Here is a 24624-nt window from a genome sequence, read left to right on the forward strand (position 1 = left end):
ATACGTGCACGTCAAATTTTAAAATATGTTTAAACTGAAATTGAGGTTAAGCTTACACTGTAATTTACGATACGTTATAAACCATCAAAAAGAGCAAGGTTGCAACTGTAATTAAAAGCTCAAACCCATAATATCATGCTTGATTGTCGCAACCATGTGTCTCCACGAATTTGTAATACAATATAACATAAGCTCTTAAGTTACAAAACGATTGCGCATAGTGGAGACAAACTGGTCAGATATCATATTTGATACCGTGCTGAAGATTACAGAACAAAATCAGTTTGCTCAGATTTTGGTTTCAGTTTGAGTTTTGTTTTATGTCAAACTGGGATGATTCGTCGCAAGTATTGTATTATTTGTGTCAAATAATATACATTGCATAATTGAAAGATAACCAAATTTTGGGACGATGTTTTGTTAAATAAAAATTAGAATAAAATATAAGCAGATAAAAGGATTGACTAACTTAAAGTCTGGATTGCATTTTTTGGGTAAAAACTTGAAATGAGATGTAAAATGAAATATTTAGGTGATAGAATTCCCATTTTTTTTTCTTCACATTTTGACTTTTAGATTGCATCATTGTAACTTAAAGGATTAAAAATAATTCAGAAACGTTCAATTATAATTCAATTATATTTAAAGAACCGTATGAGATGTTATGTAATATCGTCAAAAAGACTGCAAACCAAATTTAACGACACAAAAAAAACCGAGACATTTCGAGATCAACATACAATCTTAAATAATTAGCAAGCGTCGTTAAATTATTATAGCGAGATTTGAAATCAAAACGCTGTAAACTGCATTTAGCGGCAATGTTAAAGTCGAAATAATATGTTTTTGATTTAATTTCACAGAACAGCATGTTTTATCACAGAACAAAATCCTCAGTTTATAAATTTTCATAAATTGCGATTCGATCATAAATCGTAAGTTTACGTTCGAAACTGTCATGTACAAATGCTGCATAAACTATTTAAGTTAATGTTGCAGTATAGAATATGTATTTTTTTCACAAAAGTTTTGGAATTTGGATTGTCATTGCATTGGTACCAATAAAATACACTTGTCTATTATTTAATTATTCATTAAAAGTATTTTTTCTGTCTTTTATCCAAAGTAACTGCATTTTGCAATTCATTTTTGAAACATCATGCAATGCAGATGCCAAAAACAGGATTAAGATACCATGTATCCTTTTTAACACATTTATTTTAATCAAGAAGCAGACATCTACAGGGAATTCCTAATATGATACATGTAATTGTATATACTTGAGACAAATATTTGTCATACAGTACAAGATGGCCAGACAAATGTTCAAAATTACATTACGAAACAAGACTGAGAACACTTAATGTAATATCAAGAAATGAAAATCCTATAGGAGCAGTGTACTCTCAGATGCAATAGTTTACTGAACCTCTGTAATCATATAAACTCAAATAACGTGACACGTAATTAGTTTCTAGCTTTGTCCATTATGTAAATATGGAATCTCAGTGTATTTTTAGAAATTCCTGTTATTGGTTTAGTTTTGCAGACAACTTGTCATGTGCAGATTCAGTTAAGAGTCCCTTTACTAAACCACCACGTGGTCTTCTTCCCCTTAACAGTTCATATATCATTTTCAGAAATGTAAAGTTATCATGGCAAAGAAGTTCCAGCTATGAATCTGATATAAAATTTTGCACTTTGTCTTATGAAAGTTACCTTAGTATATTAAGAGTACAATCCCATTCTCCGTGATTAAGTACACGCGTCAGCTAATGTATATTTCGTGTTTGTAAGAAAACTGTATGTTTTCCTCATTACTGAGCCTTTGTTAATGAACAGCTCGCTCAAAAGCTGTATCACTAGAAGATGTGTCATGTTAATTGTCCACATTCTAAGTTTATTTCATTTAACTGTGAATCGTGATTACACTTCGATAAAAAAAAAATTAGATAAATTTGTCATCTATGATATACGCAGTAGAAATTCATGTAGTATATTCAACGGCGCTTAAAGTTACGATATTTTCAAAATCAAATCTTACTAGTAAGTTTTTATGAAGGTCAACGAATGGATATACATCTACATGTAGTGATAGGTGATCGAGTGATATGCTTCAACTTTATATATGAACTAAATATTCTACTGGCGGTTATAATTGATACCTGAACTTTTTCATGTTTTTTAAACGTTATATGCATGTAGAAAAAAAAACCTTCTGAATGTTACTTAATAAGGTCTGGATTTATTTAGAAATCTTTATTGTTTAGTAAACAATCACTTTCATTTAAAGAAATATTTAAAAGTTGTCTTTTCTCATTGAACTAATTTTGCCATATCGAATTCGTTGAAACACTAATATAAATGTCAAGAAATTTAGTTTCTTACAATTATCACTCTACAAATATAGCTCATTTTGACTTTTAGTGTCTTGCATTTGGGACTGGTACATTTGTGACATTATGACATTTCTCTTGCAGCTGTCTACTTTGGAAGAAGAATTCATCTATGCTGCAGAATTCGGGGACATTCCAACAGTTCAAAAAATACTGGATGAGAATCAAGCTTTCAATGTCGATTACCACGATATAATCGGGCGAACTCCATTACGTCTGGCTGTGGGAAATGAACATCGAGAGGTAATACACTTAAAATCACAACACTGAAACCCCAAGAGTGACATTTCTATTAACTGAAGCAGTATAAAATAAAATACATCCTGAAATTAAGATTTCTAATTTACAAAAATAATTTCTGTGAAATACAGCGCAGTAATATCGATTTCCCTTAAATTATATATTAGGTTGGAGATTTTGTCTATAACGAGAATCAATTACCATCTTCCGGGTATTTTTTCAAAATATATTGTTATGATTAATTTTTTTATAGCACATTCTGACATAATTGCTATGTTACATCACATTAGTATTCCGTAGTGGGTTTTCGCTGATTAATCAAATGATATGTTTAGGAAATTTGAAGCTTTGAAGATTAGTTAGATATTTCGATGCACGTATTAACCCTATTGATGATTAATGATTGTAAAACCAATACGCATAGTATGTTAAAATGGCACCGACATGACAAAATGTTGAAAACTCAAAATTTAAAACCAACGATTTGTAAATGATAACAAAAAGTACTAAATGACAAGTTACTGACTTATGACAGGCACATACAGAATGACCGTGCTGGGTCAACCATGCATGTAACGACGTAAGTATCTCTTCCCCTAACGTGCCTATCATGGAATATTGTCATTTATTTGGTTAAAGCTGTCTCGTCGTGTTACAATGAACCAAAGAGTTACTGGGGTGTATATATATATATATATATAGTTACCTGGACTATCCCCGTCTGGAAGTACAACTCCAGCATATGGATATGACTTCGGTTGAATGGATATACAATACAGTATTCACATCTATGTAAAATTGAAGCGTTAGTCTGTACTGTGACCCCGTGTTGAAATAGTGCCAAGCTCGTCGTTACCAAAAAGAAAGAGTTTGGTCATATACTTTTGTTTTACCTTTTGTTATATCAATATTCTCGGGCCAGTGAACAGTTGGTCGCAAGCTGGGGTCTTTTCGTGGCATTTGGTTTTCATTTGGTTAACTTCATGTTGCTATCTCGCTATAACGTTAACTCTCCTCCATTGTATTTCGATGAGAAGAGCACAATTTATTGATTTAGGTAATCTTATAGGATCTTTTGAGGAGACTCATTTAGAATGAAATTCAAAACAGTGTGGCTGTGGCCATTGATTGACACATTAAATTCATCCATTGACTGGGACAATTTACGTGAACGTTTGTCTGTAACGACCACTGTTCACGACATACCTACGATAGACATTTAAACTGTGGGGTCACCAAAGGTTTCTTAACGCCTTTAATTATGAAATAATTCGAAATATTAATTAGGAATAACCTTTATAATTGATATAAATCAAAACATCGTGTTATTTCTGATTAATTTTTCGAATTACTTTATTAAGGTGTTGAGAACCTTTGGTGACCCCATAGTTTAAGTGTCTTTAAAAAGTACATAGTGAGCAGTGGTCGTTACATACAAACGTTCACCTAAATTGTCCCAGTCAATGGATGAATTTAATTTGACAATCAATGGCCACAGCCACACTGTTTTGAATTTCATTCTAAATCATAAATAACGTAGAACACGACAAAATCATAATTCAACTATACAAATTTGCATAGAGGTGGATAATAAAAAAAATCAAATTTGCACAATGACTCAAAAAGAAAAAAACACTAAAAACACTATCAATGCTTGTTAAACTTGAGACAAAAATTGAGAGATATGTGTTTCCCGTGACGCACCGCTCGCTGATACTTGGATGGAATATTGAAAAGCAAAATAGTTAAACATACTTTAACCATTAGATAAACTGTTACAATTATGGACATTTCCAACAGATATATAGACATAAAAATGTTCTCTTTTAGATACTTATTATCGATGATTTGGTGATAAAAACTCCCATCACCCAAATCATTAAATGACATTTAACGCTTTTTTCCTGTTGTTTCAGGTTGTAGAGCTACTTTTAGATCGTTCAAACATCGCAAATATACATGAAGCATTGCTACAAGCAATTAGTGCTGGACATGAACAAATAGCTGAAACAATATTAAAACATCCGAAATACATCGACGTTAAAAGGGAAAATAAACGTTTTGGTGAAACAGACTACTTTTTTAACACAACAAGTGAAGATTCGCCATTTTCAGCAGATATTACTCCTTTAATATTAGCTTCAGAACGAAATCAATTCGAAATTATTCAGTTATTGCTTCTTAGAGGCGACACAATTAATAAACCACACCATTATTACTGTAACTGTCAGGAATGCAGCAACAAGCTACAATTTGATCAGCTGAGACTTGCCAAAACAAGATTAAATGCATACAAAGGACTCGCTAGTGGTGCTTATATATCCTTATCCAGCAAGGATCCAATTTTAACAGCATTTGAATTAGCGAGAGAACTCAGAAGAGTGGCCAAAGTTGAAAAGTATTACAAGGTAAACTTATGATTTGTATAGATATGCCAAAAAAAAAATTGTTGCTGTTATTGAATATGCACGTCTAGCAAAGGTCAAAATAGAAAACGTCAAATTTAACCTTGACCTTAACCGCAATTTCAAGGTCAGCTATCTTACACCAGCAGAACTCAGGTCCAACAGTGTGTTTGGTTGAAATTCATTTTCACCACACAGTTTTTTAATGTCTAAAGGGAGGAAACTCCTATTTTAGTCATTTAACCAATTTGACCTTAAATTAATGTATTGGTGTATCGTCATGTCCCAACCTACAGTTGCACTAAACATTGTGTTTATAAATTTGACAGTTTCTGAGGAGTTTCTTCAAAGTTAACAAAAATTTTAGAGATGGCATTGACCATTGACCATGACCTCAATTTTCTGCGTAAAGACCTCATATGTAATCAGCAAGTCTACAATGCTAACGGTTTGTAAGTTACCGCAAACTCTAACAGGTCACTCCGATGAAGTAACTAAAAATGTAACATTTTGGAGAACAAATGTATCGGTAACTTTCTAGCTATACGAGGAAGAGAGGAATAATAACCTTCTTGATTTCTCGATGAAATTTGTTTTGTAGCATTTTATTGAATATTTCATCTAATAAAACTTTGCAACTGACAATGGTCAAAGCAGATAAAAATATATAGTATACAATTTAGGCGCAGAAAATTCCTAAGAAAATACTAGAAAAATGGAGAGGGATAAAAAAAAGTAACATTATAAATAAACTCATCATAGATACCAGGACTAAATTTTATATATACGCCAGACGCGCGTTTCGTCTACAAAAGACTCATCAGTGACGCTCGAATCCAAAAAAGTTAAAAAAAAAAAAAAAAAAAAAAAAGCCAAATAAAGTACGAAATTGAAGAGCATTGAGATCCAAAATTCCTTAAAGTGTTACCAAATACAGCTAAGGTAATCTATGCCTGAGGTAGAAAAGCGTTAGTATTTCAAAAAATTCTAAATTTTGTAAACAGTTAATTTATAAATATAACAATATCAATGATAATTCATGTCAGCACAAAAAGTGCTGACTACTGGGCTTGTGATACCCGCGGGGAAATAAATCTCCACCGGCAGTGGCATCGACCCAGTAGTTGTAAATTAACTCATCATATATACCAGGACTAAATTTTGTATATACGCCAGACGCGCGTTTCGTCTTCAAAAGACTTATCAGTGATAGCGCTCGAATCCAAAAAAGTAAAAAAAAAAAAGCCAAATAAAGTACGAAGTCGAAGAGCATTGAGATCCAAAATTCCTAAAAGTGTTGCTAAATGCAACTAAGGTAATCTATGCCTGAGGTAGAGAAGCCTTAGTATTTCAAAAAAATTCAAAATTTTGTAAACAGTTAACTTATAAATATAACAATATCAATGATAATTCATGTCAGCACAAAAGGTGCTGACTACTGGGCTTGTGATACCCTCGAGGAAATAAATTTCCACCAGCAGTGGCATCGACCCAGTGGTTGTAAATAAACTCATCATAGATACCAGGACTAAGTTTTATATATACGCCAAACAATTGTTGACTTTTGACCTTAGTGATATTGTATTCACCGCGCACAAGTTATTATCCAATACATTTTTTTAAATGGTCAATTCTGTCATTAACCGTGTTATCGTTGTTACAATCCATTATTTTTGAACATCATTCTTTATAATAGTACATTTACGAATGTACCCTTTATATATGAAACGTTACGAAATCAATGTCACTAATGATTGACACGAAAACAATTTTTTTAAGAAAAAGTATTTATCACAATAGTATATGCATGTTATGATAAATCCTTAAACGATAAAACAATAGTTAAAAGTAAAATCACAAAAATACCGAACTCAGAGGAAAATCCAATCGGAAAGTTCATAATCACATGGCAAAATCAAATGACAAAACACATAAAAGCACTAAAAGTCTCACTTTGATGACAGTCTCATCAAATTCCGTTATATTTACAATGATGCGTGAACTAAACAGACATATTATTATTTAATTAAATAGTCAAAATATGGGTACAGCAGTCATCATCGTGTAACAATTTTATAAGGAACAATTTAACAGAACACAAAAACATCAATACATTTAATTAATTTACTAAATTGCCCGTCATATCTACATGACTGTATGTTTGAACGAAATGTCCTTTATTATTTACGCAAAGGTACCGGTTATATCATTTTTCAAAAGTGCATGTTTACTATGATAGATGATAGAAGAAATCTGAAACGATGGTAATTAAAAAATTGTTTGTTGCACCTATAGCTTAAAAAAAATAATGTTTTATTACACCAAAGCATATAGTTTTCCAAAGAAAAGTTTAACACAAAATAATTGTATTACATGTATATGTCTTACGAATACGTCGTTTTGATTGGTCGAAAACATGTTTTTATGAAATTTTATCATCGTGCGTACATTTTAGTAAGATGAGACACTTCCTTGTAGATATTTTGAACGGTAGTAGTTTACTGATTATCTTTTATAAAAAGCAAAATCACAAAAATACTGAACTTCGAGGAATATCCAAAACGGAAATTCCTTATCAAATGGCAAAATCAAATAACAAAACACACCAAACGAATGGAAAACAACTGCAATATTCCTGACTTGGTACAGGCATTTTCATATGTAGAAAATAATATAGTATATATCTCAAAGAAAGTCCTTGACACCAGAGAATATATATTTCAAGGAAAGATGATTCTATTATTGATAGGGTACCGGGAATTTCAGTCAAGATTAACAGGTATAAGCAAAGATATTTCATAGATAGTTAAAATCAGATCTATGACTTTGCTCCGTTAGCTCCGTTAGGTTTGTGAACAGCGAAGTGTATGATCTGAAAACACGTGCATGCTTCAGTGACCTTTTTTCATCAAACATTTCGAATGTTATTTGTTCTAACCAGTCAATTTCCTGACACCATTGCGATTGTATGCACATACTTCTCAACAGGAACGTTTCATTGTTTTATTCAATTCATATGTTAAATACTTTTTTTCACATCTCCATAGTTCAGTAAATAGTTATCAAAGGTACCAGGATTATAACTTAGTATGCCAGACGCGCGTTTCGTCTACATAAGACTCATCAGTAAGCAAGACACGTCGCGCCTTTCGTCTACACCAGTTACAAAACTAGCGCTCGACAGTAGCTTAAAGTTTCGTTTTTATATGTCTATCTTTTTTTTGCTTACCTGACCCAAAGGGCCACGTGAGCTTTTCTTATCACTTGGCGTCCGTCGTCTTTCGTCCATCGTCGTTAGCTTTTACAAAAATCTTCTCTTCTGAAACTACTGGAATATATTTAACCAAACTTGGTCACACTCATCATTGGGGTATCTAGTTAAAAAATGTGTCCGGTGACCCGGCCAACCAACCAAGATGGCCACCTTGGCTAAAAATAGAACATAAGGGTAAAATGTAGATTTTGGATTATTATATCTCTGAAACCAAATGGAGAGTATTCAACCGATCAGAACAAATGTAGAAACTCTTCATTTACCAGCAGAATGAATAAGAAAGAATTTTCGCCAAATTTTGGATATGGTTACATGTATGTCTTGACATACCTTCTTCTAATTCAACGCTGAGTGTTTGCTGAGTCAATGAACATAAAGTTAACTATAAATAATTCCTAACCAAAATGTGCAATGTAGTTAAATCAAGTTTTGATAATAACATATCTCTCCGGAGCTGACATTTCAGGAACTTTCATTAATAAAATGTTTTGCAGTTCATTTCAATTTTATTTCTTTGCTAGTAGAAAGCAAAAGTTAATAACACAATGTTGTTTAAAGTATTCTGTCTGCAGTAGCTTGAATCAGACATATGATAGACAGTCTTCTCTATGCACAAATGTAATTGATTTGAATACAGATTATCTTGCTAGAAAATAAAAAAAAAATGCTATCACATGTATATGAATGAGTTCACTATGCTTTGGAATTTCCTTACAATTTTTTTGTGGTTAAATTTTCCGGGATATAAGGTTAACAGTTAATATGCTTTGTTTGTACTTATAACTGGAGTTATTTTAGCAATGCAATCAAAATAGAACAATGAAATTTCAAAAATCATAAATGCAACTTGGTTAATGACTTCCTAGACTTAAGCTGTTTGAAGATTACGTAAGCTCACTGATTCATTGTAATTCATATTTGTTAATTATAATCTGTATGTCAAAGTTAATACAAATGTATATAGCATTAACAAGGAATTAAGGAGGCATTGGGTGTCGATGGGTGATCTTTGATTGTTTCTGTTGAATTTATATACAACTTTAACAGACGCGGACGATTTATATCTTACTGTATTAAGTGGACACCAATCGGTTGTTGCAGATCGAATTGCTCTCTATAAATGCCCTTGTCCACTTCGTGCACGTATCTCCTCCTCTTTGTTTTATAAGATTTATCTTTTTATATATATATATACAGACAAATGAGCCAACAGCGAACAATAGGTACATCCAAAACCACTTTACTTGAAAAAAAAACCTACAAAAGTTGATAAATGCTCGTCGTCTTATTTAATCTTGAACACTGCGATGATAAGTTTAACGGTACGATAAAGTCAATGTTTAACTCAGCGTTGTCCATAACAAATAGGCGGAACAAATAATATCATCAAATGCACTTTATCTAAGCGATATTAGATCAGCGAGAAAATGAGGCGTAAACTCTGACAAGCCTGGTAAACATATCGCCTTGTCATTAAATAGACGTTGATACTAACTGATAAAGAGTGAAACGAAAAATAACTCAATTACCATAAGAAACATGGGACAATTTACATTAAATATAGTATCAATGCATTGGCATTCAGTTGACACAATTAATTTATTTGAATTGACGCTAGGGGGCGTTAGGAATTAAGGTCTGGTCTATTGGCGAAGACCTTTAGGAGCAAGATAGTATGAAGATTTATACCAGTATGGGAAGTATTCCTAAATAATGACCGTTAGTTTTCTCGTTTGAATTGTTTCATATTTTTATGTCGGGTCCTTTTATAGTTGACTATACAGTATTGGTTTTACTCATGGTTAAAAGCCATACGGTTACCTATAAATGCTAACATTCATTTCATTTGAACGCTCAACTTGTGGTTGAATTGCCAATCATACTTAATCGCTTTCTGTTTATATTTTTTGTGTCCTATATCCTATCTAAGTTTTTCAGTACTTTCAGTTTTGTATGCGAGTGTTTCGTAGACACCAATTTGTCTTTTCGTCTTTTTGCTCAAATTAAGTCCATATACCACTTATAAAAGAGGGACGAAAGATACCAAAGGGACAGTCAAACTCATAAATCTAAAACAAACTGACAACGCCATGGCTAAAAATAAAAAAGACAAACAGAAAAACAATAGTACACACGACACAACATAGAAAACTAAAGAATAAACAGCACGAACCCCACCAAAAACTAGGGGTGATCTCAGGTGCTCCGGAAGGGTAAGCAGATCCTGCTCCACATGTGGCACCCGTCGTGTTGCTTAAGTGATTACAAATCCGGTAAATAGTCTTATTCGGTAGGTCATATTCATGAAAGGGAAGGGGATTGTAGTTACGACGTAAGGAACATATCCGATATCATTTGTGAAACGGTTATTCCATAACGGTCAACCAACTCGTGATGGCGTCCGTAAAATTTACGAAGGGATGATTTCAACTTCACCATTTGGAACTCTTGGTTTAATAGCTTCCTTGTGAGCAGCAAACCTCTATCAAGAAAATCATGATAGGAAATGCAAGCACGGGAATATCGTATCAATTGGGAGATATATACCCCGTATGCAGGTGCTGCTGGAATGTTGCTACTTAGAAATGGAAAGTTCACAATTGGAAAGCTGAAATCATCTCTTTTGTCGTAAAGTTTTGTTTTCAACCGACCCTCATTGTCAATTTCTAGATGTAAGTCAAGATATGAAGCCGACTTAACTGTATCTGTAGTATCCTTTATCTCTAGTTCGATTGGATAGATGCGTTCCACATAGTCACCAAATTTTGAATTGTTTAGTGAAAGAACATCATCTATATAGCGGAAAGTAGAGTTAAAGGATATTGCTAACTTCTTATCTTTCTTCCTAAGAAGTTCCTGCAATTATAAGATTCGAGTCTCTATATGATATTTTTGACCTCTTTTCATTACGGAATTGCCACGAGTCTGCCTGTATATCTTGCTGTAACTATGCAGACCTATTATTTATGGAAATCTAAAGATAACATTTTATTTGAACTAATTGTTAACGATAAAAAAAAGGAAAATGCAGCTACATTATTTCTTTAAGATGTTCATTCAAAAATCATTTGTAAAAATGCTCTCATCTTTGTATGAAGTTGTCGGTTGACGTACTCTTACGCGTATTTCTGTTCAATTAATCTAAAGTACAGAAATTAAGCAAAGCAACATTATAAATAGAAACATTTATAAAAGGTTAATTGAATTTTACTGCATAAGGAATACTGATACAGTCGCTAGTTGTAACTAATATGTGCTGTTAGTACTAATAACAGCGACAATGACGCAATCAATATGAAGCTTCTGATTTATCAGCATAGAAAAACGGAAAAGATTCAATATAGATTTATTGAATTTGCCAGTCAAATTTGATAGCACGCAAAAAAGAAGAAAGGAAAAAAGTTGAACACAAAACAAACCCAATTTGATATTTATTGAATAAACCAGATTGATAAACTAAATCACGTGATTATTGTGGTATTTTTTAATATAAAAACAACTACAATTTATTATAGCATCTTGCACTTAGAAATTGAAAATAAACTTTCTGCAGAATTTCATAAATAATCTACTGCATTTAGTTTACTGAATTAATTATAGACGAATTTTGTCGAAAACAATGCAATTGTTATAATAATATGCAAGCATGCTTCGAAACTACTGTTTATGACGATACAGCGCACATAGATTCAGGACATTTGTTTTCATGTCATGCCCAGAAGTATTACTAGACAGTTATGTCTCTATTCATGTATTTCCAGAATATTAATATAAGAAAAACAAATCTTATAGCTATCCATACGTATAATTTTTAAAGAATAATAATGATTCAAAGCATGGACACATGTACATCAGTCTTCCAAACATTCATAAAATTCATTTAGAAATAATTAATGAGGCATTGTGAACTGGTCAACTAGCATGTACAATGTACATTAATTAATGTTCCTTACGACCAATCATCAATAGCACAGAGTTTTACGGCATGCACAAACAAATGATAAGTAAGTTGCTTTTATCTTATTGGTAGGAATAAATATTCCATATTCTATGAAGCAAAATAATCGTACTTTAACGTTTAGTACCGCTGCAAATGTTTGCACCTGTCGTTAGTCAGGAATCTGATGTACAGTAGTTGTCGTCTGTTTATGTAGTTCATACGTGTTTCTCGTTTCTCGTTTTTATATAGATCGTTAGTTTTCCCATTAAAATGGTTTTATATTAGTATTTTTGGGCCCTTTATAGCTTGCTGTCGGTGTGAGTCAATGCTCTGTGATAAATGCCGTACCTTGACCTATACTAACGGTTTACTTTTATAAATCATTACTTGGATGGAGAGTTGTCTCATTGGCACTCATACCACATCTTCCTATATCTATATGATATGGGGTTTTTTTCACAGAAAAGTAAATAAAATTTCTGTTGGACTTAGGTGAAATATTACCTCTACCAATAAGAACCATAGAAGTGTCATCCATTGGTAGTATTTTGACCTTTCACGTTGGTAAAAATTAATATCGAAATAAAAACATTAATTATGTCCTCACTTCATATTTAACACCACTCTCAAGGAAACAAATAATATGGGGCAATAAATATATTAACATCAACAATAAATGTTTACTGTTTAAAAATTGGATACAAAGCAACATTCTGGTTATAAATGACTTATTAGATAAAGATGGAAATATATCCTCAGATATCATACTAAGTAAACTAAAAAATAAGGAAAACTGGATAGCTGAGCTCACAAAACTGAAGAAAGCTATTCCAAAACAGTGGACCAATATCATCAAAAATTCACCTTCTAAACATACACAAGTCAATATAAATATAAAAGAAAATCTGAACATCATAAACAAAAAGCCTATTCAAACCCTAAATAACCATGATATTTATAACTTCTTACTAGAAACAAAGGAAATGCAAACACCTATTGGCTTTTTAAAATGGAAATCATACTTTACACTAGAAAATACTAATCTAGCATATGAAACATTAAAATTTATCTTTACATTTTTAGATGATAATAGATATAAAATATTTAGATGGAAACTACTTCATCATATACTTCCCTGTAATCAACTATTAAAACAATGGCATATAGTAGAAACAGACACCTGCTTACACTGTAAACAAATAGAGAATTATGAACACTTCTTCCTCAAATGTTCATATTTTGAATTATTCTGGGAAAAAGTACAACAAATTCTTAAGAAACTAAATATTGGAAGACATGTTATCAATCTAAAAAGCATAGCTTTTGGATATAAAATACATGATAAAGAGTACTATGGACTCAATTTACTTTTAACTATTATTAGTTACACAATATATAAAGTATACTATATGTCTGACAAAAAAATAAAAGTTATACAACCACTCAAAATATTAAGACAAGAGATCAGAACTTTTATTGAAATAAGAAACTTTTTAGGATATAAAATTGACAGACTATTAAAGCAATTTAATGAACTGAATGTCTGACTCATTCACCCAAATACAGAGATTATACTGTAATTTTCTTCAAACAAGGCAAAGGTATAATTACCTGTTTATGTTTATGTATATACATGTAAATATTTGATTTGAAATATTGAGATTATACTGTAATTTTTCTTCAAGCACAGCACATGTATAACTAATTGGTTATGTATGTGCATGCAAATTATAGTGTTTATAAATTGTGAGTTTAGATTTGACTGTATTTTCACACAACAGTCAGCTGTTGTTTTATATGTATTTGTTATGTTTTCATGGTTATTACTTGTACTATGTATTATTCGTCTCTTTTTGTTGTTATCCACTCATATCCCCCCACAAGTTTAACGTTATTCAAGACATAACGTTACAATCTATAATCTGACATAAATGACAATTACCTTCAATTGATAAAATAGCATCCGATTTTACTGTAGTCATATTTGGCAAAATGCATTTGCATATCAATCGAATATTCACAACAGAAAAAGATAACGGCATATCAATAATCCTTTCAAAACAAATATTTTGGAAACATTTCCTTGAATAAAAAGCACTTATTAGTTTATATTCCATATATATATGCACTGCACGTGTTATCTACCTTCTTTGTAAACAAAGATACTAGTTTAGAAAATCATTCTGGCAAAGACATGAATTATATCCGGATTTAAGAAAATTTGTGTACTAACATAATTAACCATAATTTTAGATGTATTATACTAATGTTAACGAGGCCGGGATAAGGTACCGGTATTTGATGTATATATTAACAAATGTAAATATGTTAATAAAACTTAGTTTTAATGAAAAAAAAAAAAAAAAAAAAACACCACTCTCAACATACCCAAATTGTCCTGATTTACAATAAAAAGAAAATATTATTCTCCACAGAGATGATAATGAAAAGCAAGATCACAAAAATACTGAACTTAGAGGAAAATCAATTCGGAAAGTTCATAATCACATGGCAAAATCAAATAACAAAAAGCATCAAAAACGAATGGACAAGAACTGTCATATTCCTGACTTGGTACAGGCAGAAAACACTGAGGTATAATTTACAATACAGTTGAAATAAGATTTGCATAAAAAAGCTCTAAGGTTTACGTATTGACTTTTTTTTAAAAGCAACTTGTTTTATTGCTAGACACCTCTAGGACCCTTCAGTCGAATAGAACAACTAAAACGTATCGAACCGTGGTTTAATTCAGGCTGAGTGCAGAATTTGTAGACAAATAAGATAGTGTGAAGAAAGGCAATGGGATTCTATATCTGTAATAATATTCTATTGAAAAATTAAGAATAGAGGAATATATAAATCATATGGTCGTTCAACACATCTGTATCTGATAAATGACTTTTATTATCGGCAACATGTATGTGACCGACATGTGTTGTCTCATAATTCTAACGCTTTGGTTGGTATTACCCGCTTTTAACAGTTTTATGAGGGTACTTGAGAATATTATTACATAATTAATAATACATGTAATGGATTATACATGTTCGTCTAATACTTCTATGTCACCCAGTGAAAACAATACACTTACTTATTCTCGATAAGTTGTGTCTACTGATTAAATAATCATTTTCTCCTTCAATACAATAACTGTTGTTTGTATTTTCGTTGTTTGCCCCGACATTGTCAGTTTTTTGTCTGTTCGTCCGTCTGTCTGTTCGTCCGTTTGTCCTACTTCATGTTAAATTTTTTGGTCAGGGTAGTTTTTGTGAAGTTGTCCTTCACACTTCGTACTTAGTACACAGGTTCCCTATGATCTCTCTAATTTTAATACCAAATTAGAGAGTTCTGATCTCAATGTCACGGTCCACTGAACAAAGTGCTAGTGAGCATCCGTGCACAATGAACACATTCTTGTTTTCGACTCAGTTTGAATGTTTCTTAAGTGTCTTTCGCCTAATTTGTTTTAGCACATGTTTTAGGCTAAGTGAATATTCCGTTAATGTTTTAACAAAAAATATATTAAAACATAATATGATATGATATATGATTTACTGCAATGAGTTAAACAAAATGTTTTATCTATATCATAGTCTCTAGAGATATTTTATTCACTTCTTTTGTTTTCTTTTTCAGAATGAATATTTGGCTTTGGCAGATCAGCTTAGTGAATATCTTGTAAAATTACTAGACAAAGTCCGAGGTCATGATGAATTAGAAATCTTATTGAATAAGAAGGGTCGTGATAGTGACGACGAGAGTTATGAACTTCTTTCACGTTTGAAATTGGCAATACATTACAACGAAAAGAAGGTGAGATAATACTATTCCGAAAGCTTTAGTTTTCTGGAACTTTTTATGGGTCGTATTTGTTCTAAATAATAATAATAAAAAAATGACAATGTAAAAGGAAGCAAATAAAAAAATGTCGACGTCCACAAAAACAATATACTTATTATGAAATCAAAGATTGAGTAAAAATTCCGACGGAACTCATTAGTTATGGAAAGTCAAGCTTTTCCTGTTTCACAACTGTTGCTGTAAGAATATGGTTATAAATATCTAAGATAAGGTGTTACACAAAAATAGATTTTGAAATGATAATCGAACTAATGTGAAAATTCGAAAAAGTGAACAATTTTTTTTATACAAAAGACTAAAAGACCCTCACCCCCCCCCCCCCACAATAAAAAAATAAAATAAAAACCAGTGGATGTAAAAGAAGAGGGACGAAAGATACCAAAGGGACAGTCAAACTCATAAATCTAAAACAAACTAACAACGCCATGGCTAAAAATGAAAAAGACAAACAGAAAAAAAATAGTACACATGACACAACATAGAAAACTAAAGAATAAACAACACGAACCCCACCAAAAACTAGGGGTGATCTCATGTGATCCGGAAGTGTAAGCAGATCCTGCTGCACATGTGGCACCCGTCGTGTTGCTTATGTGATTACAAATCCGGTAAATAGTCTAATTCGGTAGGTCACATTCATGAAAGGGAAGGGGATTGTAGTTACGACGTAAGGAACATATCCGATATCATTTGTGAAACGGTTATTCCATAACGGTCAACCAACTCGTGATGGCGTTCGTAAAATTTACGAAGGGATGATTTCAACTTCACCATTTGGAACTCTTGGTTTAATAGCTTCCTTGTGAGCAGTAACCCTCTATCAAGAAAATCATGATAGGAAATGCAAGCACGGGAATATCGTATCAATTGGGAGATATATACCCCGTATGCAGGTGCTGCTGGAATGTTGCTACTTAGAAATGGAAAGTTCACAATTGGAAAGCTGAAATCATCTCTTTTGTCGTAAAGTTTTGTTTTCAATCGACCCTCATTGTCAATTTCTAGATGTAAGTCAAGATATGAAGCCGACTTAACTGTATCTGTAGTATCCTTTATCTCCAATTCGATAGGATAGATTCGTTCCACACAGTCACCAAATTTTGAATTGTTTAGTGAAAGAACGTCATCTATATAGCGGAAAGTAGAGTTAAAGGATATTGCTAACTTCTTATCTTTCTTCCTAAGAAGTTCCTGCATGAAGTCATCCTCATAATAATAAAGAAACAAGTCGGCAAGTAGAGGGGCAGTTTGTTTCCATTGGGATGCCGACAGTCTGTTGAAAAAACGTCCTCCGAACGTTACAAATATGTTGTCAATTAAGAAATCAAGCATCTTGATAATATCGGTTTCAGAGAATTTTTTGTTTGAATCAGAGTGATTCTTTACAAAGTATGATTTATCCCTCCCTAAGACATTGTAAGACAAGATACTTGTATTTACGTTGGCCATTCTTTTTTATGAAGCAAAGTAATACCAACTCTTTCAATTTGTCTTTTAGTTTGGAATGTGGAATACTTGTGTAAAGAGTAGAAAAGTCAAATGTTTTAATACTGTTACAAGATGAAAGAGAGTTAGATTGTATGTACTCTAAAAGATCTTTGGAATTTTTAAGTATCCACATCTGATTCATGCCACCTCTAGAATAGGCAGTTTCACAATAACTTTGAAGCCCGTCTTTGATTGCTGATAAAATAGATGTTAATAATTTAGTGATTTGATATTTGAAGTGCTACATACACAATAATCTAGTTATAATATAAAATGCTAAATAATCTAAATATAATATAAAATGCAAAATAATCTAGATATAATATAAAATGCTAAATAATCTAGATATAATATAAAATGCTAAATACTCTAGATATAATATAAAATGCTAAATAATCTAGACATATTATAAAATGCTAAATAATCTAGATATATAATATAAAATGCTATATTCATCTAGAGACATCTTAACATTCGAGGACACACTGCATTTCACGATTAAGATTCATTTGAAAAGTTTATTACAACATTTGGTCTGCCAAACCACTACAAACATTAAGAATCATAAATTAAAAATATGCTCTTTAAATTTTCCATAAAAGTGTTTAAATTAGTTCTTGTGTGCATTTATTTTGAAAGAATTGAATTTCCAAGAAAACAAATCAGTAGTCATTATATTAATTCATTAGATAAAATTATTACTCCATTATTTCTTTTGTATTTGGATTATGGATTATCTAGGAACCATAGAAAAACCCTCTATTGTACTCATGTTATAAAAATGAACAAGGTCCCTTAATATATTATAAAAATAGAACAAGAAATTAGTTGAACAAGTCGGAATTTTGGATCCTCAATGATCTTCAACTTTGTACTTGTTTGGCTTTATATCTATTTTGATATGAGCGTCACTGATGAGTCTTATGTAGACGAAACGCCCGTCTGGCATACTAAATTATAATTTTATAAATTTCCTGTTTGCACAACTTTGAATTTTTCGAAAAATGAAGGATTTTCTTGTCCCAGGAATAGATTACCTTAGACGTACTTGGCACAACTGTTTGGAATTTTGGATCCTCAATGCTCTTAAACTTTGTACTTGTTTGGCTTTATAACTATTTTGATATGAGCGTCATTGATGAGTCTTATGTAGACGAAACGCGCGTCTGGCGTACTAAATTATTATCCTGGTACTTTTGATAACTATTAACACTAAATAGCACAGCAAAAACACATACAATAATTGAAACACTTAATAAATGTCATAGTTTCAACAGGGCTAAATAGTGGAGTCGGTTTGGCTGCAAAATATCATTTATTTAATAGGTTTCATATCTGTAGTAAAAGCTAATCCTTCTTAGCCAGGTTTACTTCAAGGTGAATTTTTAGCTATACAAAATTAAACCTGAGATATGACAGCACAATATAACAATCACTCAATAGTAAAATCCAATTATGCAATACACAATACAAAGAATATCTGTTTCTGCATTCAGTATAGTATTTTCAAAAGATGTTATCTGATTAGATATTATTTGATACAGAATTTGATTAAAAGCGCTAAATTTTTTGTTGATTGATAGTTACTTTACGTCCTGTGGGAAATATATAATGCATGTTTTATACGATTCCCTTTAAAAAAACATTCTCATAATTGGTTCCTATATTAAAACAAAGAGCAAACTTGTAATGTGAAAAATAAACTGATCATAGATACCAGGACTAAATTTTGTATGTACACCAGACGTGCGTTTCGTCTACAAAAGACTCATCAGTGACGCTAGACTCCAAAAATGTTTAAAAGGGCCAAATAAAGTACGAAGTTGAAGAGCATTGAGAACCAAAATTCCTAAACGTTTTGCCAAATACAACTAAGGTAATCTATGCCTGAGGTATAAAAGCCTTAGTATTTCAAAAATTCAAAATACACATACATGTACTAAATTCACCAAAGTCTTCTGTATATCGTGCTCATTATAATGCAACAACAATAAACTGAAATTCTTTAAAAAATGAAATATACTGTCACAAAAACATTATCTACTGGGCTAATAATACTTTCATAGTCTTGCAGTCATCCATTAAGGAAATCAACCTTGTGGAATTTATTTTATTATGCCGTTACCTAAATGCTTTAAATTTACACTTCAATAAATTCATTATTTCATTCTAAAATATAACGCAAATGATTATTTTATAGTTTGTAGCCCATCCAAGCTGTCAACAGAAGCTGGTCAGTATATGGTACGATGACCTGCGGTCACTTGAGAGATCTAATTGGTTCTTTAGATCTATGATGGTCGGATGTGTAACACTAACTTATCCTTTCATTGCGTTACTCTATATGATAGCACCAAAGTCAAAGGTACAATTATCGTAAAATGTGTATAAATATACAATATTATGTCAATGTCAGAAAAATATCACCTTTTTGTACGAGGCTGAGAAACAGTGAAAGGGCGAGGTTCTACCGAGCCCTTCCCCAGTTTTGCGTCGAGTACAAAAAGTTGATATTTTTCTGACATTGATCTAATAATGTTTTTATACTGCAACTTAAATAAATAAATTCATAGCTATTTAATTTGTAGCACAAATTTTAAACTTATTTTCACCCCTTAATGAACCCCTGACTGTTGAAAAAGTGTTACATGATGAAATTGACATTGCACAAAATATAGCTGTGTTACCTTATTTAGGAAATAAACACAACTAGTTGCAGTATAAATGTAAGTAACATGTACACTATAATATAGATGTTAAACATTCCAATGTAAATCTCTAAGGTTTCAATCTGCGATAACACGCATGAACAGGGTGAAGTTTCAAATATTTCCGACATCAAGTTTACGACATTTTATGTTTACCTTTTATACTGCTTTAAATGTTAGTATATATGTGTTTTTGTTTTGCTGACATCTTTTTAGTTACATTAAGAACTCTAAATGTCAATATTATTTCAAAACGCTCGTTTATTTTTGTAAAATGTATGACTTCTGCAAATGTCGGAAATATGTTGCACCGTGGACTGATCGGTAGAACAGAGATGTGCTCTTGACAAAAAAATTTATCGAAGCTGATTTTTCAAGAAGAACGACTGAAACGGACCACTATCACGAACTCATTATGACGTGGGTGTGTCACAACTGACATGTAACCTGTTTCCATAGTCTTAGATCTTTAAAAACCAGAATATTCGTCTGAGTTGTACAATTACCTATTGCGCCGTTCCCCAAATGTTGTCATATGGGTTATATACACAAAACAGGAGACGCATACCTTTCGACACAATCTGTATTTTTTCCGCTTGAAGTTCATGGAATTCTCCAGAGTTTTATGCTATTTTGTTTTTATTTGTAAATTCCGGAGAGACACGTGTTTTCCTACACGGAACCCTTAAATTAGATCATTTTTTTTTTTATAAAACTTACTTCTTTAAATTTGTTTTTTTTATTGTCATTTGAGTTGTGGTCTTGACACTTTCAGTAAGAATGTTTCTTTTTTTTCAGATTGGCAGATTTACAAAGTATCCATGCATTAAGTTTATTGGTCATGCAATTTCGTTTATAACTTTTTTAATAATGATTGTTGTGTCAAGTGTATCCGAAATGCCTAATATAGCAAACAGGAATTTTTCTAGGAATGAAAGGAATACGGCGTTTGTGCATTATACAGAATTTAGAAACACTGTTATCAGTAAACATGCTCATATACCACGAGCATTGCCCGAGGACTTCGCCTTGAGGACATTTAAGCCAGAAGTTATTCATATGTTATTGACAATCTGGATTGTTGGTAAGCACACACCAAAAGAAAAGCTGCTGTTACGAAACACGAGAATAGTTTTTATGAGAACATTTAATGATTTGAACGATGTTTATAAAATACATATTTAGGTCGTAAAACATCATAAAAAGTTCTACACATGACTTAATTTTAAAAAAGCTTGACGAGAAAGAAGGCGTTGAGTGTTTCCTTATTGAAGACGAACAACAAAATAGCTTTCAATTTACACTTTATATCTGACAACTGTACGATTTTGTTGGTAGAAAGCTGATGTTCTGTCGACATTTTGTAAAATTCATGATGCGCCCTATTAATTAGTTTGCAATTATTTTATTTAAACTGTTAATGGTTGCATTTGTTCCTCAATTCTTAAAAAAAAGATGACATTCATTACAGAAAAAACGCTGAAGTTCAAAAATTGATATTTTTGTCATTAGTACTGGAATATTTATTATTTAACATTATTTGAAAAACCAATAAACGTACTATAATATCAGTTAAGAAGCACTTTCATGTAAATATCGGTATAACATAGCATTTTGAATATGAAATTGTACTCGAACATACACACCGAACCCTGGTACCTGAAAATTGCTCAAGTAAAAGTTTAAATGTACTAGAAATAGTAGGTCAGTACAGAAACACTGGCTTTTAGAACAGTGCAATTAAACAGGATAAGTGATATAAAGTTGATAGAACGGGAATGTATATATTTCTTTTAAATTTTGTAAATATTTGTTTTGAAGGTATGCTCTGGCAAGAATTAAAACAAGTGTATGCAGAAGGTTTTTATGACTACTTCGACTCATTGTACAATTACTTAGATGTAGCAGTGTTAACGTTGTACATAACTTCATTTACCATGCGGTATGTCAGTATTATGAAGGTAAGCATTTTAACGTTGTATATAACTTCATTTACCATGCGATATGTCAGTATTATGAAGGTAAGCAGTGTTAACGTTGTATATAACTTCATTTACCATGCGATATGCCAGTATAATGAAGGTAAGCAGTGTTAACGTTGTATGTAACTTCATTTACCAAGCGATATGTCAGTATTGTGAAGGTAAGCGTATTTACCCATGCACACCTTATATTTATATATATTATATATCTCTTGTAAAAATTTTATATTGGTGTAAAATTGTGTATATGTATCCTATAAGCAGTATTGCTTTCGGAATAAAGTATTATTATTAATAAAATTTACCATGCGATATGTCAGTATTATAAAGGTAAGCGTATTTACCATGCGATATGTCAGTATTATAGAGGTATGCGTTTTAACGTTGTATATATCTTCATTTGCCATGCGATATGTCAGTATGGTGAAGGGAAATAAAGGTAATAGTAGTATACGGCTGTTCAAAACTGGTACATGTAAATCTATGGACAAAAAACTAAATCTGGGAAACAAACTAAAACTGAGGGAAACGCATTAAATATAAGAGGAGAACAACGATACAACATTATAATGTAACACACACAACAACGGACTAAGCATTAGACAAAATCCGGTAAGCGTAGTCAGAATCAGTTAATAAGCAAATGTCATATCAAGTATAAATGAGGGAATAATATTTAAACTCACTATCCTTCAATAAGACTATTTTTTAATTATTCAAATTCTTTATCGTTCTTTCGGGGCTTAGTTCATTTTTTTCCCATTCTATAAGATTATTATTCCACAAGAGCTATATGTTATCATTGTAGATTGCTGTGAGTGAACATATCGTACAACGGCTTTTAAGAATTGTTGAAACTCGTGCAACAGTTCGATTAATGAATATTTTTGGGTTATCTTTCTTTATACCGTTTTTGTTTCAAAATGACCTATAGAAATAGATGTCGTCAAATAAGACTGTAATGCACAATTTCTTCAGCATTGAATATTATTTTAGCAACATCAAAGCATTACCCAACCTTCAATAATGATTTAAAAGATACATATTTTTTTTCATTTCAAAATTGGCGTGTTTCGTGACACACATAAAATGGGGAATACCTATGTATTTTAAGGTGTAAAGGATTTTTGGTGCACAAGGGTATCATGTATATTAGAAATGACGGCATTCCCTCAATGTGCGGTTTGGTCAGTATAATGTTTTGACGTGTTACAAAAGTAATGCCGCTCTGAGTTTTAATTTTTCCATAGAGAGTATTTTTTATATGTTAGCGGTTTGCTACATTTTGGTCTAACAAAATCATGACAGAAAGTAACGATATGAGACTAAAACCTAATTTTAATTTTAGATGCCTTAAAAAAAAGATTAAGCTTTCAGGCATCACAGTAACCTTTGAGACTAACTACATTTTGGACCATTTTAAGACTATCCAATGAAAGACAAAGTTGGCAGACATGTTTAATGAAATCTACAGAAATTTGTAATTTTTAGAAGAATATTTGATCCTATTTGAAATGGTATTAGAACCACTATATGAAGGGATTCATAACTACAAACGATATAACACATGTATAAAAAATACTTTAAAAAAACTGGAAAATATATAATCAAAGAAATCTTTTCAGGTAAATGAATCTATATCTTATTTTGAAAGTCAAAATCATTGGAATGCCTTGGGAAATGGATCTAAACAGGCAGAATCTCACTGGTACTGGCTTCCTGCTGGTAAGTACGAAATTTATCGGATATACAAGATATACAACTCATATGTCGAAAATAAACTGGCAATGCCATGGCAAAAAAAGACAAAAAAGACAAACAACAGTACACAAAACACAACATAGATATAGACTGTGCAACGCCAAACTCACAAGTGGTGATCTGGTGTGTTCCTGGAGAATTATTCACATGTTATTTTGATTAATCATACTATTGTACACTGAAGAACCATCAATTGTGGCAAACAAATATTCAGCGCATTAAGAAAATCATTATGGCTCTAAAAGATCTTGGATCATCATTTAAATATTCAAAGATGAAAATACTAAAAAAGGGCATTTTTTTCAAAAATTAAAAAACATAACAAAAACAATGATAAATACGGATGACGAAATGATGATATTAGATTTTACGATTGCTTAATCTGTTTAAATCTATCAATTTTTTTTAAAATCTGTTTGATGTGTTACACAACTAAGTTAATATGCTGCAAGGCATACCTGATTTTACTTTGCTATTGCAGTACTGTTAGATTTTAATTTAATTTTGGATTCACAATAGAGATGTGAAAGATACCAAAAAGATATTAACACTCTTGAGTCGAAACC

The 24624-nt window shown here is 31.7% G+C and overlaps 1 protein-coding gene across 1 annotated transcript in view; it reads left to right on the top strand.

The window, feature by feature from the left end:
- LOC139523675 (short transient receptor potential channel 7-like) overlaps positions 1-24624 on the top strand; it is an 87942-nt gene that overhangs the window by 54688 nt on the left and 8630 nt on the right. The window contains exons 3-9 of the mRNA XM_071317874.1: positions 2481-2639; positions 4553-5044; positions 15895-16071; positions 19808-19972; positions 21114-21399; positions 22137-22276; positions 23923-24022. Of these exons, the coding sequence (XP_071173975.1) occupies positions 2481-2639; positions 4553-5044; positions 15895-16071; positions 19808-19972; positions 21114-21399; positions 22137-22276; positions 23923-24022 (1519 nt within the window). The remainder of the gene's footprint in view (positions 1-2480; positions 2640-4552; positions 5045-15894; positions 16072-19807; positions 19973-21113; positions 21400-22136; positions 22277-23922; positions 24023-24624) is intronic.

The sequence above is a fragment of the Mytilus edulis genome, chromosome 5, assembly GCF_963676685.1.
Source record: "Mytilus edulis chromosome 5, xbMytEdul2.2, whole genome shotgun sequence".
NCBI classification, from domain to species: Eukaryota; Metazoa; Mollusca; class Bivalvia; order Mytilida; family Mytilidae; genus Mytilus; species Mytilus edulis.